This window comes from Mus caroli, chromosome 4 (assembly GCF_900094665.2).
Source record: "Mus caroli chromosome 4, CAROLI_EIJ_v1.1, whole genome shotgun sequence".
NCBI classification, from domain to species: Eukaryota; Metazoa; Chordata; class Mammalia; order Rodentia; family Muridae; genus Mus; species Mus caroli.
Window position 1 is genome coordinate 116,271,115 of NC_034573.1, and position 17,502 is coordinate 116,288,616.

A 17,502-nucleotide genomic window follows, 5' to 3' on the forward strand; every position below is an offset into this window, starting at 1 on the left:
AGTTCGAGGCCAGCCTGGTCTACAAAGTGAGTTCCAGGACAGCCAGGGCTATACAGAGAAACCCTGTCTCGAAAAACCAAAAAAAAAAAAGAAAAGCCAAACTCAAAGCTACATGTTTCTATTCATATTTATACGGCACCCTGGAAGAGGGAAAATTATAAGCAAGAAATAAATTCCTATCATTGTTGCTTAATCAAAAGTTAGGGTCAGGAAAGGGTTGAGTACAAAAGGCTTTTCTGGTGACCCCAACCTGTGAGCCTGGCCAGTCAGGAAATGCAAGCAGGAGGACCTCAAAGTTAAGGATTGTTCAGGTTACAGAGTGACTTCAAGATCAATCTAGGTAAATTAGTGAGACCTTGTTTCAAAATGAAAGGTAAGGGCTGGAGAGATGGCTCAGTGGTTAAGAGCGCCGACTGCTCTTCCGAAGGTCCTGAGTTCAAATACCAGCAACCACATGGTGGCTCACAACCATCTGTAATAAAATCTGATGCCCTCTTCTGGAGTGTCTGAAGACAGCTACAGTGTACTTACATATAATAAATAAATAAACCTTAAAAAAAAAAAAGAGAGAGAAAGGTAAAAGGGGCCTGGATGACAGCACACTTGTTATATGTGTGAGACCTTAGAGTCAATGTCCAACACCATTTTAAAAAAGATTCAGTATAAACAGAACTATATGCATTATGCCAGCAAGATTTTGCTGACAGGACCCTGATATAGCTATCTCTTGTGAGGCTATGCCACTGCCTGGCAAATACAGAAGTGGATGCTCACAGTCATTTATGGGATGGAACACAGGGCCCCCAATGAAGGAGCTAGAGAAAGTACCCAAGGAGCTAAAGGGGACTGCAACCCTATAGGAGGAACAACAATATGAACTAACCAGTAGCCCCCAGAGCTTGTGTCTCTAGTTGCATATATAGCAGAGGATGACCAGTTGACCATCAATGGGAGGAGAGGCCCTTGGTCTTGGGAAGATTATATGCCACAGTACAGGAGAATGCCAGGACCAGGAAGTGGGAGTGGGTAGGTTGGAGAGCAGGGCAGAGGGGAGGGAATAGGGGACTTTCGGGATAGCATTTGAAATGTAAATGAAGAAAATATCCGATAAAAACAAAACTATCTGCATTAGTCTGAATCATAAAGTCCAACTGTTACCTAAAAAGGCACTTAACAGTATACTTTAACATAAACAACAAAAAGGCCTGGGATAGATGTGCTCATTCCAGATAAAGAAATGCAGTGGAAATGGGAGACACCGTGAGGACACAGTGGAAGAAGAAATGAATGTGTTGTCTTGGCTCCCCAGAAAAAACATGAAGGAGCAAAGAAAGGTGTCTTGTAAGCACTGGAGGACACTTGGAGCCTTCTGAGCAGTGGGGTTTGTTTTAGAGCCCAACCCCTGAGAGCAGGATGAAGGAGCAACGGCAACAGAGACTGCCACGAGTCTCCAGCCTAGGGTAGTGGAAACACTCGAGGAGAGAGAGATTTGGGGGCAGAACATAGAAGACTATTTGGCAAACTAGACATGGCAGGGACAATAAGGCAGGAGAAGAATTTAAAAATGACTCTGGGGCTGGCGAGATGGCTCAGTGGGTAAGAGCACCCGCCTGCTCTTCCAAAGGTCCAGAGTTCAAATCCCAGCAACCACATGGTGGCTCACAACCATCCGTAACGAGATCTGGCGCCCTCTTCTGGAGTGTCTGAAGACAGCTACAGTGTACTTACATATAATAAATAAATAAATCTTTAAAAAAAAATAAAAAATAAAAAAAAAATAAAAATGACTCTAAGTTTGTAGTTTGGCTAACATAAAACCCAGTGATGCCAAGCAACAGAATCTAAGGAGAAGTAGGAGAGGTTTTGGGTGGGGATTAAGCAATAAGTGGGAGGTTTAGACGTGTTTTGCTTGACATGCTTATGGTAGACTGTATCACTGATGCCAAATATTTCTGTACCACTCCCTGTGGAAGATTATAAAGTTCCACCCAGCTACCACAGGAGTGGCCATGTAAATTGCTTGTGGTCCAAAATGTGTTACTTCTGGGCAGAAGCCTTAAGAGCCAGCACCCAGCTTGTCTTTTCTTTTGTCCCTTCTGCTACACTGACTGGCAAGCTTCCAGATAGGCTCTGTCAGCCTAGGTTCCAGAGGGAGGACAACAGAGTCACAGCTGCAGCAGGGACACAGTGAATGAGTGATATGAGCAGGAAATGAATCGTTGTTGCTATCACCACTACACAGCAGGGGCTGTGGAGAGTGATGTGAGTGATGCTCAGGGAGCATCTCAGGGACAATATCTTGTAGACAATTCAAAGTACCAATCAGGAGTCAGACAGAGCAGTATAAGGTGGGGATATGGATTTGGTGTTGATAAGCAAGTGAGCCTAGAAAAGTGGATGGGATCAAACTGAGAACGAGAAGAAGTAAGGGAGGGCTGAAGAGCTGGCTCAGTGGTTAAGAGCGCGTGGTCTCTCAGTGGTTCCAGGTCTGATTCTCAGCATCTACACTCCTCACAAACATCTGTAACTGCACACCCCATGAATCAGTCCCCCAAGCCCCTTCTGACCCCCGCGGGTATTAGGCATGAATGTGGTGCACATACATACATGAAGCAAAAACACTCATACATATGCAATAAGATAAACAAATCTAATTTTTTTGAAGTAAAGGGAATCTGACTGCAGAGACAGGTAGGAAGCCTGGAAATTCATATTGCTAAAGCCAGAGAAGGCTGTGCTGCCTTAAATGTGGCTAAGAGGTCATTGTGGGAATCTGACCTGGTTGGAGGTGAACAAGGCACAGAGGCACAATTTTAGTTCTCTCTTCAACTTCCTACTCCCTGAAAATCCCAGTATGAAGTCTGATGTGAGGAACAGACGGCATGTCAAGTGACTGTTCTTCTAAAAGGGAATTTATAAAGTTAAAAAGAAAAGGTAGCCAGAGAGAGGGAGAGCAGTTACCAATGCTGACTGGAGGAAATGAGGAAGAACTGAACAACTTGTGGAGTGAGGAAGATGAGGGCCTGTGAGCTGGCTGAGTGGCTGATGACCTGCATTCCATCGCTGGAACCTAGATGTCACTTGTCCTTTGACCTACTCACACACCTACACACACAAGAAATTAACTGACTAGTGTGGCAGCAAGCACTGAGCCACAGGCACGGATGCGGAGATGAGCCTGAGATGTGAGGAGGAGATGAGGAAGAACAAGGTCACACTGGGGAGGAGAGGGCAGGTGAGCAACGGACACATCCATGCCTTCTAGGTCCTAGCTTCCCAGACAGCACAGGCAGGATTCTGAAGGCAGCTATGCCCACCACGACACAGAAGAAGGTAGGTCTTCGTTATCATTAAGACATCATGGATAGGACTTTAAAAAAATGGGATAAGCACTTAATGGGGGATAGAACAATGAGAAGAGGTTCACAACGTCTTAAGGTTTGAGATTTGCTCTCGTGTGTGTATAACACGGCTCATGACTGAATACATGGTTTGTTCAGCCAGCAACTCCCATCAGTCAGTCGGAGCAAAGCAAATGAGCAAGTAGATGTATTCTGGAGTTGGAGGCAAGCAAGAGAACTGGAGATATCGGTCAGGGTATAAAGTAAACTACAGAACTGGAGCACCGATCCTGGATGATGGCAAAGAACAGAGCTATAGGATAGAAAAATAATTCAGGGTCTGGCAACAACAGCTCAGAGGTAAACTGCTTGCAAATCTATTTGAGGCCCTGTGTTCTATCACCAGCACTGAGGGTAGGGGTACAACAATTCAGGTCCTGGATTTCCTCTCCACTCCACAGTGGACAGCAATGGACAGCACGTTTACATCGGGACAGAGAGGAAACCATGGCAATACAAGATGGGTGGCAGGATATTTCCTGCTTCAGTTTCAGGCAAGCATTCAGATGATCTAGATTAGCAAAGCCTAAGAATTCAGAGTCAAAGCTAGAGCAGCTGGAGGACGAAGATTTACGGTAAACTGGCTGGCAGACCTGGAGATGATGGGGGAAAGAACGCCTGTCTCCTGCAACTCAGAAACCAAAACCAAACATCTGGTTCCTGGAAAAGAGACAACTTTTGTCCTGGAAAACAATGGGAGGAGCCAGCCAGCTTGATGATCAAGCAGCAGAGCAGGTCTGAGCCTTCCTAGGCTTGAGGGAGAGCAGGGCTGCATAAATGAAGTAGCATCATAGAAAGTATCCAGAAAGCAGCCATCTGACATCCAAGTACTCTTGGAACTTACCCACTTTAAACATAAATATTCAATCATGAATAAAATAAATAGAAATGTTTTTTATCAAGGGCTGGTAATTATACCCCAAACAACACTCACTTATGAATTTAACCTTTATCATACCTCTTGAAATAGATTTTATTTCTCTTTTTTCTTAGACAGGGTCTCAAGGACATAAGCAAGCCTTGGATGTGCTATGTCACTGAAGATATTCAGTTCTGAGGAACTGAATGCAGGGCTTTGTGTGTGCTAGCTCCATCTCCTGCACTTGCTCCTTCTTTGGAGACAAGATAACTCAGGCTAGCCTGCCACTCATGATCTTCTTGCTCTACCCTCCCAACTACTGGAACTACAGCTGTGTAACCACCATGCCTAGATGTTGTTCACTATCACATTTCACAGGTAAGAACACAAATGCTCTTCGCTTTATGAAGGGATTATGTCCAATAAGGTCATTGTAAATGAAGATTTCACCTAACCTAGATAACCTTCTGAATATCATAGCTTAGTAGTATAGCACATTGCAGTCTGCCTACTGTTTACTCTGTGACAGTGGCGACACTATAAGAGATCACTATTAAAGTGCAGTTACTACAGAATGCAGACTGCTTTCACAGTAACATAAAACTGGCAATTCTAAAGTCTGGAGTTGGAGAAATGGCTCAGCATTTAAGAGCTCGTGCTTCATAATCCTAAGGGCTGGTGTCCCAGTAAATGCCTCTAACACTAGGTCTGAAGTGGGGCCAAGGCAGGAAGAACACTGGGGGCCTAGCCAAGAAAATGCAAGCCCCAGGTTCAGGGAAGACCCTGCCCCAAATGAATAAGCAGAGAATAGTAGAGGGGGACACCTAATGCCTGCTTTTGGTCTCTGTATGCATGTACAGATGCACACACCTACACATATTCACATGCACACATGCAAATAAGTAAGTAAATACATACATACACATATATACATGCATACATACTTACACACACATATACTTATATGCATGCATACATACATAAATGAAAAATCTTAAGTCAAATTATCATAAATTTTCATTGTGGCTTCGAGAAGTAAAGTCTCTTGCCTGTGATTAATAAGTATGACATCATAATTCTTCCAAGTAGATACTCCAGTAATTCCCTAAACTGATATAAAATCACGGCGGTGATTCTGCCTTACACCCTAGAACTATCTATCGCTCATGCATTCGCAGTAACAAGCAGCAAAAACCCACACGTGAAAGTTGACTGATGGACTACAAGCAGCTGCCTGGAGCTCCCAACACGGTGACTTCATAGTCATGACAGACTATCCCCTCAAACTGTGAGCCCAAGTCAAATTTTTGTCTGGGGTTTTGTTACAGTGATAACAAAAGGAACTAATCTATAATTCTCCAATGCCCTCTCCAAAACTGTAGAAACCTGCATTTTAGTCCCACGAGAAAAGCATTCATGCTTAACACTTGTGCTATCTAGATAGAACTGGCCATCTAAATTCAAGTGTGGTTAATACATGGTTTAAATTATTATTCGACACAGGGGTTTTAGGGGCTACTGTAAACGCCTCCTCAAAGCCACATGTACTTGCCACGCGGTCAGATGAGGAAGCTCACAGCATGTCTCCTTACCCTTTCCATTTTGTCTGCACAGAAGAGTCGTGTGTGGTGCCTCTTTTGTACCACAATGTAGGTTATTCCCGGCCGATAGTCTTCCTCCAAGCTTATACATGCCTTTCGAATTGCTATTAGCTCCGGCCAAGCTACCTAGGAGACAGAAGGGGAATTTTATTTCATGGAGAACTTGCCTAGAATCCCTCAGGTCTCGGGTCTCCAGTGACAGGAAGGAGGGCGCTCTGTCAGAGTGCTGGTAGGATGGCACTGGGCTGATGGGAGCACCTGCTTCATCTGTCCCTCGGATACCCCTCCGCGGTAGTAGATGATGCGTGTGGGCTTGAAGCGCGTGGACTTATAGAATTGAATCAGCAGCTCCCGAGCCATGCTCGTCAGGTCCTGCACGACCTCCTGGCTGTAGAGGAGCTCCTGGGCGATCTCCTGTCGAGATGTCTGTACGCGGACGGTGGCACAGTACCGGCTGGGATGGCCGTCCATGCTGCCCACCACGGCTGCAATAGAAGGCTTCTTCCCATCCCCAGCGGGCGGATGAGTGACATCTGCTCCCAGGAAGATGACAGGCTGCTGGAACACTGAGGGCCTGTCCGAATTTAAGAAGACAGTGGCATCAATGAGTCTAGAAAAATATATCAGCAGAGATAACTGCAGGTATAATCTTAGAAACGAGGACCCTCTGCCCATCAGGAAAGAGCACTAACCTTCCAAAAGCCAACTCTCTTTAACTGGTGAAATTTAGAGAAGAGGGTCAAATCCATTCTTATCTGCTTCACATAGACTTATGCTATATTTATTTATAATATATTATATATGCTTAAATTTTATACATAATATTTATCACTTAAACCATATATTTTATTTATTTTTATTTGCATATATACCTACACAAATATAATCTCTACAAGAGTAGGAATTTTGGAGCTGGGCAGTGGTGGCACATGCCTTTAGTCCCAGTGCTTGGGAGGCAGAGGTAGGTGGATTTCTGAGTTTAAAGCCAGCCTGGTCTACAGAGTGAGTTCCAGGACAGCCAGGGCTACACAGACAAACCCTGTCTCAAACAAACAAACAAACAAACAAACAAAAGAGTAGGAATTTGGGGGCTGGAGAGATGGCTGTTCTTCCAAAGGTCCTGAGTTCAATTCCCAGCAACTACATGGCGGCTCACAACCATCTGTAGTGGCATCTGACGGCCTCCTCTGGCCTGCAGGGGCAGATATGCAGATAGAGTACTCATATACATAAAGTATTAAAAAGAAAAGGAAAGAGTAGGTATGTTGTTATATTGTAGTCATTACTAGTACCTAGAATCTTGCTTAGCTCATACTTGGCATTGGATAAATATTTGTTGAAAATACAAAATCAGTCAGTGTCCCAGTTCTTCTATCTAAGGACAAAGATGAGAATTGTATGGAAGGTTTCAGCTTCACCTTCTGTCTAAAACAGCAAGTGGCCAAGGCTACAGACTACAGCCCTTAGAGAAACTTTTCACATCTAAGAGCTCATATAAAAATAGTATTTTGGAGTTGAAAGGCAGATGTTATTATCTTCAGAGACAAGGAACTGAGGACCAGATATGTTAAAAATTCACATTGGCAGCAATCCCCAAATCTCTCAATCCTGGCCAGTACTCTGTTGACCCCAGCACCACCTTGCCTTAACGTTTGGTTACTCCTGAACTAATCTGAGAAGTCGAAACTTAAACAAAAGCCCATCACTTGGCTTGGAGAGAACTCAGTCTCATTAGGCCTCTCTGAGGCGGGGGGGGGGGGGGGGGGGGGGGGCGGGGGGAGGTTGGCTCAGTGATGGAGGGCGGATGCAGTGGCTGACACCCAGCAGCAGCACAACAAAGTGTTCCTTAAATGTCACTACTTAGAGCTGGGCATGGTGATAGGCACTCCAGCACTCCAGAAACAGAGGCAGGAGGATTACTACAAGTTTGAAGCTAGCCTGAAGTCAATGTAGTTAATTTCAGGCCAGCTAGGGCTTTATATGAGACCCTGTCTCATATAAAATTAAGTAACAACAATAACAAATTAAATAACAAAAATAAATTTGCTTATCAGAGTATGATACAAAGCACAGCACAGGTAACATAGCTGCAATACCTATATACTATCAAAGACTTATAACCAGAACTACATAAAACTGTGACTACAAATCAATAAAATTATCTCATAACGCAATATAAAAATGGGCAAAGAAGCCATGTCGTAGGCATCTGTAGCTCCAGCTGCTCAGGAAGTTAAAATTGCTTTAGCCAGAAGTTCAGGCTCAGCCCGGGCTCTCCCTACCTCCCTTCCCTTCCTCCCCTCATCTTTTCTTTCCGTGTGGGACTGGAGACCAGTATGTGCTTGTGAAATGCTAGGCAAGTGTTTACCACCACGCTACAGCCTCTGCCTTAAGAAATCTGTTGCTTTATCCCCCTCCCCATTCAGATGTAGATATGGTAGCACAAGCCTGTAATCTCAGCTACTTGTGAAACAAGATCACTTAAGCAGGGTCTCAGTGTGTAGCCCTGGCTATCCTGGACCTCACTATGTAGACTAGGCTGGCCTTGAATTTATACAGATTTCGCCTGGCTCTGCCTTCCAACTCCTCTGATTAAAAGTGTGCACTACCAAGCCTGGCAAGACTTGTTTTCTAACTGCATGCATGTGCCTGTGTCCGTTTATGTGCACTTCATGTATAGATGTCCTCAGAGGTTTCAGATTTCCTGGAACTCGAGTTACAGACAGTTGTGAGCTGCCTGATGTGGGTGCCTGGAACTGAACTTGGATCCTTTGCAAGAACAGTAAGAGATCTTAACTGCTGATCCATCTCTCCAACCAAGCCCTTCACTTTAACACGAACCTGGACAGAACAGATTCTGTCTCAAATAAATTAATAAACAAGCAAACTATTAATAAATCAGAAGGCAGACACTCAAGGTCCTTTTCAGTTAATTATCTCTCGACCATTTTAGTCTCCATGAAACTCTGAGATCCTATCCTAAAACAAACAAAAAGTTAACCAGACAGACAGACAGACAGACAAAAGAAATGAACTGGCACCTTACAGAAGATGCCCAACGCTAACCTGAAACATGCTTATCATCATCAATCAGGGAAAAGCACATTAAAATCATGGGAAGATGCTATTGCTTTTCATGAAAATGGCTACAATTAAAAGCACCGATACGCCAAGTATTGATGATGGTCTGGAACGACTGGAACTCTCAGTGGAAATGTAAAGTGGGAGAGACAGGTTGGAAAATGCCTGACTGCATCTGTTAAGGCTAAATCTGTGTATTCTCTGTAACTCATTCTCTGTAATGCAGCAATTCCTCACTTGGAGTCCCACACAAGAGAAGCAATGCTTATATCTATCAATACTGTAGAACTGCACAATGAATATATAATATTGATCAAAGAACAGACAAAATTATGTGAATTTTACCTACTTAATAAAGTAATCCATAACAATGAAAATTATTTAAATGCAACAATGTTAAGTGAATTGCACAAACATAATGTTAAGGAAAGGAAGATAAGCCTGACAGAATGCTACACTCCTTTTGTCCCAGCACTCTGAAGGCAGAGGCAGGCAGATCTCTGTGAATTTGAGGCCTGCCTGGTCTACAGAGTGAGTTCCAGGACAGCTAAAGCTACACTGTTTTAGAAAAAAAAAAAAAAGGGAAAATAGAGAAGAAAAAAGAAGACAAACTAAACAGAGCATACTGCCCCAGTGACTCTGCTTACAGGAAGGTGACTGGTAAACAAGTCTATATGACAGGTCAGGGATAGTTTCTTTTGAGGTTACCTGTTTATATGTAACTCAGGGTTTCATGTAATAAGTAAGCTCTAGACCAGTAAGCTACAGCCTGGCCCTGGGAGTTAGCGAGTGACAAGAGAGAGCTTGATAGAGTCTGGAAATGCTTCAAGTCTTACTGGTAGTGGGTACATGTGTTTACATACATTACATAAGAAACAGCCATTGAGCCAGGTAGTGGTGGCACACGCCTTTACTCCCAGCACTTGGAAGGCAGAGGCAGGCGGATTTCTGAGTTCGAGGCCAGCCTGGTCTGCAGAGTGAGTTCCAGGACAGCCAGGGCTACACAGAGAAACCCTGTCTCAGAAAACAAAACAAAACACAACAAGAAAGAAAGAAAGAAAGAAAGAAAGAAAGAAAGAAAGAAAGAAAGAAAGAAAGAAAGAAAGAGAGAAAGAAAGAGCGAGCCATTGCGATGCATGTTTGAGATGTTTTGTTTCTCTGCTTTGCACTGTGGGAATGAGACCCAGGGCCTTACACACACTAGGCAAGTGTTCTCCCACTCAGCCACATCTCGGACCTTGATTTTATTTTTTGTTTTGTTTTGAGACAGGGTCTCACTGTGTAGCTTTGGCTAGCCTGGAGCTCAATCTGTAGGTAAGGCTGGCCTGGAACTCAATGGCCTGCTTCAGACACCTGAGTGCTGGGATTAAAATATGAACTATCACCTGGCAAATAAATCCTTGGGGGTTTTGTTTGTTTTTATTTTAATTTTGTTTTGTTTTGGCTTTTTTGAGACAAGGCCTGGATATGTACCCTAGTCTGGCATGAAGTTCATGATCCTCCGATCCTCCTGCTTTATTTTCCCCCAAGTAATGGTGGTGTGTGCCATCATATCTGGCTGGAAAGTGTGTTCCTTGTCATAAATGACATACTTTAGATTAGTAGGAAAGAGAAGCCCCGAACTTACCTTTGGTGAGGCACAAGCACATTGTTAATCCCTCCAAGCTTTGCGTTTATCTTCAGGCAAAGGTTGGAAAGGGTCTGGGGCGAGGTCTTCACAACATTTTTGACCTGGACACACTGTGTGGCCATACCTAGAAGGGTATCTCCGACACGTTTCACCTCCGCTATAAAAACAAGTCAATAAATTAGCTCCCTTTGAAAGGCTTGGTCACCTGATTACTGTGAGTGAAGGGCAAAGACCAGAACGTTTACAGCCTGCACACAGGGCTCCGTGCGTGCGAGGCTCAGGTGCCAGCACTTTTCCTGCTAAACCCTCAGAGCAGCCTCTCCTCTTCTCCTGCCTGCAGCTCTGAAAGCCAGCCCACTTCCTTTATCCTTCTGGTGCTGCCTGCCTCCACTTGCTCGGTCCCCTGAGGTTTCTTATCCCTCAGAACTGGTCTGGTGAAGGAATTAATCTCCTAGCTCCACCCTCCTCAGAGCACACACCACCCTCTCAGTTTTACTTTGGTCCCCTAAACATTAGAGATTAATAAGAGGTGACAAAAGACGCAGATAGAGAGGATTAGAGGTGTGTGATGAAGCTTAGGGGCTGGTGTGACCTTACAGTCTAACTCAGATGGTCACCAAGAGAAAAGCCTGTCACTCATCCCACAGCAGATACAAACTTACCATATCTTCTTCTAGAGCAGCAGCCCCCTCACCCCCAACTCCAGTCTACTGCCCCGTTCTGATATTCCTAAGTGCTCTTCACTAGAATGTTCTGCGCCTTCCAGCTCCCTGGACTATGGATGGCCCACACAGCATTTCCCACCAGGTTGGGTAAAGCTAGTTGTACCCAGATGTAGAGAGGGAAACATGGTGGCCAGCAACTTTCTAAACAGTGTCTGCTCTACTAAGTTGGGTCTCAGAGTGAGAAGGGTGTGGTTACATGGAGCAGAGGCCATTGACTATTGCGAATAGACAGCAAAGAAGAACAAGAAAGGAATCTTGGCCTGGGTGTGGCTCAGTTGATACAGTGCTTCCCTACCATGTATGAAGCCATGAGCTCAGTCCCCAGTACCACCTAAGTCAGCTGTGGAGTTACATTCCTAGAATCCCAGGACTTGGGAGGTAGAAATAGGAGGATCCAATGTTCAAGGCCATTCTCTATCACATGAGTTCAAGGCAAGCCTACATAAAATCTTGTGTCAACAGGAAAGGGGAGAAGGGTTGGGGGAGAAGAGGGGAAGGAATGGCAGAGCATATCATCATGCCCCAATCCCACCATTTTCCAAGGTTTCAGGGAGTTTGCAAAGCAAAGTCCTCTACCACTGAGCTATCTGCCTGTACACACGCCTGAGTCCCTGTGGCTTAGACCACTAACAACGCACAGCTGGGACCGTGCAATCACCTAGCTTTGTCTGTCATACCTAGGACTTGGAATCATCTCTCATTCAACATTAAGTGTTTATACTCTTATAGTAAAGGCACATGCTTTTAATCCCAGCACTTGGGAGGCAGAGGCACGTGGATCTCTGTGAGTTTGATGCCAGCCTGGTCTATGGGGTGAATTCCAGGACAGTCAGGGTTACACAGAAAAACACTGTCTCGAAAAAACACAAGTGTTCATACCATATACTGGTGTCTTCCCAGGCAAAATCACCACTATTAGCTGCAGGCCCACATATGTCATTTTCAGATGTTTAAACATGGGCTCCACGCTGTCTGCACCTTGAGCATACTTGCAGAAACATGGCTGACCCTGGATGGGCATCCCTGCATCCTTGGAGATTTTACGAAGTTGGTCAGTGAAACTCCTGTTAAGATAAAACCAGCGGTACACAGCGCTTTCATTTTCACACGTAAACAAACACAAGTCTTTACGCAGTTGCCAAAAACAGATTGGCAGTTGTACCACAGCAGTTAAAACAGAACAATCGGTATTAGTGAGCTAACAGGTACCAGTCTGAAATTTTTTTACTATTTTTTGTGGTACTGGAAATGAAACCCAGAGCTAAGTATGCTAACCAAGCATTCTACCACTGAGCTATACCTTCAAACCCCATTTTTAATTTCTAAAAAAATTACAGTTCATCTGAGCTTTATAGACTAGAATAGCATTTATATTTAAAATATTTTTTAAATAATCAAATCAGTAATTCAGAGCTTAAAAAAAAGAAGAGGGTCCCAGTTTCGGGTAACGCATATTTTGATAAGGCTGGTAAAGGCAGAGTAGGTGAGCTTGTGTTCAACTCAGAACATGTAAACATGCTTTCATATTCAAGTCTGGATGTTTAGAATTAGAAACAAACTTGCAAGACAGATTTGGTTCAAGAAACCAACAATTATTTTTTCATTCTGAAGTTTAAATTTTGGATTTAAGAAATTATTTAAATCTATACATAAGCCAGGTTCTCACTATTTAGTCTTAGCTGGCCTGAAATTTGCTATGTAGAGTTAAGTTGGCCTTAAACTTGCAGAGTCCCATCTGCCTCTGCCTCCCTAGTGCTGGGATTAAAGGTGTGAACCACCAGACTTATTATCAAAGTAACCGCTTTTGTACATTTGCCAATGTCCTTCCTCTAGGGTTCCTTGGCTTCACCCCAGTTCTGTGTCTGGGTTTTCTTTACCCTCCTCGTGGCCTTCCTTCCTCACACAGAAGGTGCATCTGCACGAGATGACACAACTCTGAGGCAGTTCTCCTGCAGCAAAGCAAGCTCACCTAGTGAGTTACAACTGCCAAAGAAATGCTAGTTCTCCTTTCCCCGGGAAAGGCGCGATGCCCGTGGAAAGGCTCTCCTAAGAATAGGAGAGTTTTTCCAAATGGCATTGCTCCTGCTCTGTCTATTTCACAGCTTCTGGTGAACCTCGTCACCAGGTCCTACTTGAAATGTGTAGACGCTGAGTCAGACTCTCAGAGAATTCTCAGTTTACAATACAGTGCAGGGTCTTGGCTGTAGAGGGGTTTTGTTTGTTTTTATTTTAATTTTGTTTTGAAGACGTAACTGGGCATCGGGGGTCGGTGCCAGTGTACCCAGCACAGACACAGAAAGGTGGCATGTCATATCTAGAAGGAGTATTACTGAGCTGAAGACGGGATACTCACTTTAGCAAATCTTCCCTACATTGTTTCTGAGGCGCAAAACAAGCCACTGCCCATACTTTAATTTCAATGCCAGCATAAAACTGTTTTCCTCGCATGTCCCAGACACCCTGGCTGGGTGTGGCTACTGTTTTATTCTTTAAAAACAGAAAACAAAAAAAAGAAACAAAAGAAAAGAGAAAAGATATTACAATCTAAGACCATTTTTATGTTGAAGGGGGACAAACAAAACTTTATTTGGTACAGTAGAAGTCAGAAGCAATAGAGAGCACTGACTACAGGTAAATTCAAAGGTGCATTTATTTTTGATTGGTGTGGAAGCGGCTTACCCGGCCTCCATACTGCAGCATTGGAGCCGGAAGCACCCTGCCTGTGAGCTCTGTCATCTCATTGTGCACAACAATCCCAAATTCCTTCAGGTATGGGTCAGGTCCACCCACCATGCTGTTGCTCTTCACCTAAGGAAATGGAAAGCCTGCATCTATAAGAGCAAACAGGAACTGTGTCCCCTCCGGAGCTGTTTATGCTTTTTTAGGTTTTGTTTTGTTTTGTTTTTTTCAGCTCACAGATGGCTAATCTTGAAGACACGCCTTACTGACCAGTCTACTGATTTCCTCCTGTCGGTCAGGAGCAGATCTTGCCGTGGCTTTGATCATGGTGGATGTCTGATTGTCTGTGAGCTTCTTTATACATCTCTGTCCTGCCACTATATTACAGACCTGCAAAGAGACAAAGAGAAGCTGGGTTTCATAGAAATGGGCTTCTATGCATGAAGTCTTTGTCTATTTCCAGGAACAAATAGTTATATAATAAATTTATATGCACAGGATTCTTCAAAAAGACTAAACTCTGCCACAAGTTTATAACACCTTGTTTGTTTGTTTTTTAAGACAGGCTTTCTCTGTGTAACCCTAGCTATCCTGGAACTCACTTTATAGACCAGGCTGGCCTCAAACTCACAGAGATCCAGCAGCTTCTGCCTCCTGAGGGCTGGGATTAATTAAAGGCATGCAACGAGACCCACCCAGTCCGAGTGCTTAGAGGTTAGGTAAGAATGTCACTTGGCTCACCTCAGGGGCAGGTAAGAATGTCACTTGGCTCACCTCGAGTGGTAGGTAGGTGTGCTTTTGCTCTTGCCCCACTTGAAGGCAGGGAAGGTGGGGGTGTTTCAGCTGCAGACTATACTTCTGCTTAAAATACTGAGCCACTGTACATTCCATAGCTTGGCCATTCTCTAGCTGCAAAGGGAAGCTAGGAGAAAGAACGTCGATTTAAAACTTTTACTTCTTTAACAAGTAAGCAAAGCCTACTAACATTTTCTATGTTGGCTAGTCACTAAAGAAACAATGGCCAAGGGCTGAGGCTGTGGCTCAGAGGGTAGAAAGCTTGTTTCACATGCACAGAACCATGTGTTTGCTCGGCAGCACTCCATAAGCCACTTAACTAAACACAGTGGTACATGCCTATAGTTCAGCCCTTAGGAGATGTAGGCAGGAGAACCAAGAGCTCAATGTCATCCTCACTTACATAGGAAGTTATAGGCCAGCCTGGACTATATAAGACTCTCAAAAAGGGCTTGGGGGAGGCAGCAAGATAGCTCATTAGGTGAAGGTTCTTGCTACCAAGACTGACAAGTGTGTATGTGAGACAGGGATTGGGGGGGAGAGGGGGGAGAGAGAAAGAAAATGCAAACAAACAAATAATGAAAGAAAGGACAATGGTCAGGGCTAGGGGCCAAGCACAGTGAAGGGTGTATGTGCAGAATGCATAAAGCCTTCTGTTCAATCCCCAGACCACCACCAAAAAAAAGTCTGAGTACTCCAGTGAAGTCATTTTAGTATTATACCAGAACAAGTCCAATGAAATTTCAATTTTTGTTGAAGCTGAGAAAAAAAAAAAACCTTTAATTCAAAAAAATTTTTTTTTCCACAGAAGACCTAGGTCTGGTGGCTCACACCCGAAACCCTAAGCACTCAAGAGAATGAAGCAAGAGAACCACCTCATGTTTGAGGCCGGGCTGGAATATTTATGTCCACTGTGTGCATGCCGTTGCCTCTGAGGTCAGCAGAGGCCCACGGATCCCTTGGAACTTGAGTTATGGACACCTGGGAGCTGCTCTGTGGGTGCTAGGAACTGTATCCTGCTTTTCCGCAAGAATAACAAGTTCTTCTAACCACTAGGCCCTCTCTTCAACCTATCTTGCTGGCTACTGCGATGTATACTTGGAGTCATCCACATAATTTTATTTGCTCAAGATAAACTTTTTCTAAATGAATGACTATAGTTATTGAGGCCACGTTTTTAGACTCTAAGATTTGAGATTCCTAGCCAAGGCAAATTATGTAGTTTGGAGGCAACAAGACTAAATACACAGGTTAGGAAGATAGATTAAGAGGTATAAAATAAAATAAAATAAAATCCCTCACTTTACAAGCCCGATATCCTGAGTTCAATCCCTGGATCATATGGTAGAAAGAGAGTAGCAACTCCTAAAATTTGTCCTCCGACTTCCACATATATGCTATGGCATGCTGGTGTGTGTGTGTGAATGCACACACACACACACACACACACAAAGAGAGAGAGAAACAGAAAGAGACAGGGACAGAGAGAGAGACACACACAGAAAAACAGGGACAGAAAGAGAGAGACAGACAGCAAGGAGAGAGAGAGGGGCAGGGGTGAGGGAGAAGAAGAGGGAGAAGAAAAGAGAGAGAAAACCATGGACACAAAGTTATAACAAGAAAAGAATTCCTGAATAACCCAAATCATGTAAGATTGATATGTATTTAAACACTATTTAGGAGAGCCAAAAGCCAATCTTTCATGTCAGACAAAAGGTTAGTGATCCTGAGGACAAGAATGCATCTGCCACATGCAGTAAGTGCATGGGCACTTCCATACTTATTCTCACTTAGGCACAGAACTCAATGCACCACAAGTTGTGTGATTAGAAAAGCAAGATTGAGTAAGAGGAAAAGAACACACTGCTAGAGACAGGCACTAATAGCTGAGAGCAACATGGAGCTATAAAGGAAGGGAGGACAGCTACACAAATATTCAAAGCAGTATCTGTCTTCCAATGAAGGCCTGTATGATGGCTAGACCCTAGTAGAGTCATCCTGTACTGAAAATAACAACAGTATAGTAATTGATTACAAGTATTGTATTCCTTTTTAAAAGTCTTACTTGTGTTTGTATGTACATAGCATATGTGTGCATGCGTGTGTGTGCATATGGAGGCCAGGGGTCAACATGCAGCCTCCTCGATCACTTTGCTTTTTGAGAAAGAGTCTCTCGCTGCACCTAAAGAGCACTCAGTCAGTGACTAGGCTGGCTGATGAGCAAGCTCAGGGATCCTCCCATTTCTGCCCGGCTCGCGCTAGAGTGTTCCCCACCATGCCTAGGTTGTCTGTGGGTAATGGGGATCCAAACTCAGGGGCTCGTGCTATAGAGTAGGTGCTGTATGGATTGGCCATCTCTCCAGGCCCTGATGATTACATTCTTAAATGTTAGAAGTTGACCTATGTTTAGTATAGGTAAAAGGTATAGTAAATCACAAGTCCCTCAAATATCTTCTAAAGCTTTGATGGTAAGTCAAGACTCCTGTGATCCTGAAAACCACACTACTGTGTACCATCTTCTCCAATGATGTTCAATAGCTTCCTCTGTTATCAAACTGGTATCAAATTTTACTGTTCATTTGGGTTTCCTTTCTTTATCTTTTTCTTTGATTTTGTGATTTTTTTTTCTCTCTGTGTAGCCCTGGCTGTCCTGGAACTCACTTTGTAGACCAGGCTGGCCTCGAACTCAGAAATCCATCTGCCTCTGCCTCCCAAGTGCTGGGATTAAAGG

General features: G+C 43.9%; 1 protein-coding gene across 3 annotated transcripts in view; it reads right to left on the reverse strand.

The window, feature by feature from the left end:
* LOC110292285 (protein argonaute-4) overlaps positions 1 to 17,502 on the reverse strand; it is a 44,870-nt gene that overhangs the window by 9,159 nt on the left and 18,209 nt on the right. For all 3 annotated transcript variants that reach the window (XM_029476146.1, XM_021159525.2, XM_029476147.1), the window contains 8 exons: positions 14,751 to 14,898; positions 14,247 to 14,366; positions 13,977 to 14,105; positions 13,651 to 13,784; positions 12,177 to 12,361; positions 10,570 to 10,729; positions 6,120 to 6,435; positions 5,853 to 5,987 (listed from right to left, as the gene is read on the reverse strand). In XM_029476146.1, the coding sequence (XP_029332006.1) occupies positions 5,853 to 5,987; positions 6,120 to 6,435; positions 10,570 to 10,729; positions 12,177 to 12,361; positions 13,651 to 13,784; positions 13,977 to 14,105; positions 14,247 to 14,366; positions 14,751 to 14,898 (1,327 nt within the window). The remainder of the gene's footprint in view (positions 1 to 5,852; positions 5,988 to 6,119; positions 6,436 to 10,569; positions 10,730 to 12,176; positions 12,362 to 13,650; positions 13,785 to 13,976; positions 14,106 to 14,246; positions 14,367 to 14,750; positions 14,899 to 17,502) is intronic.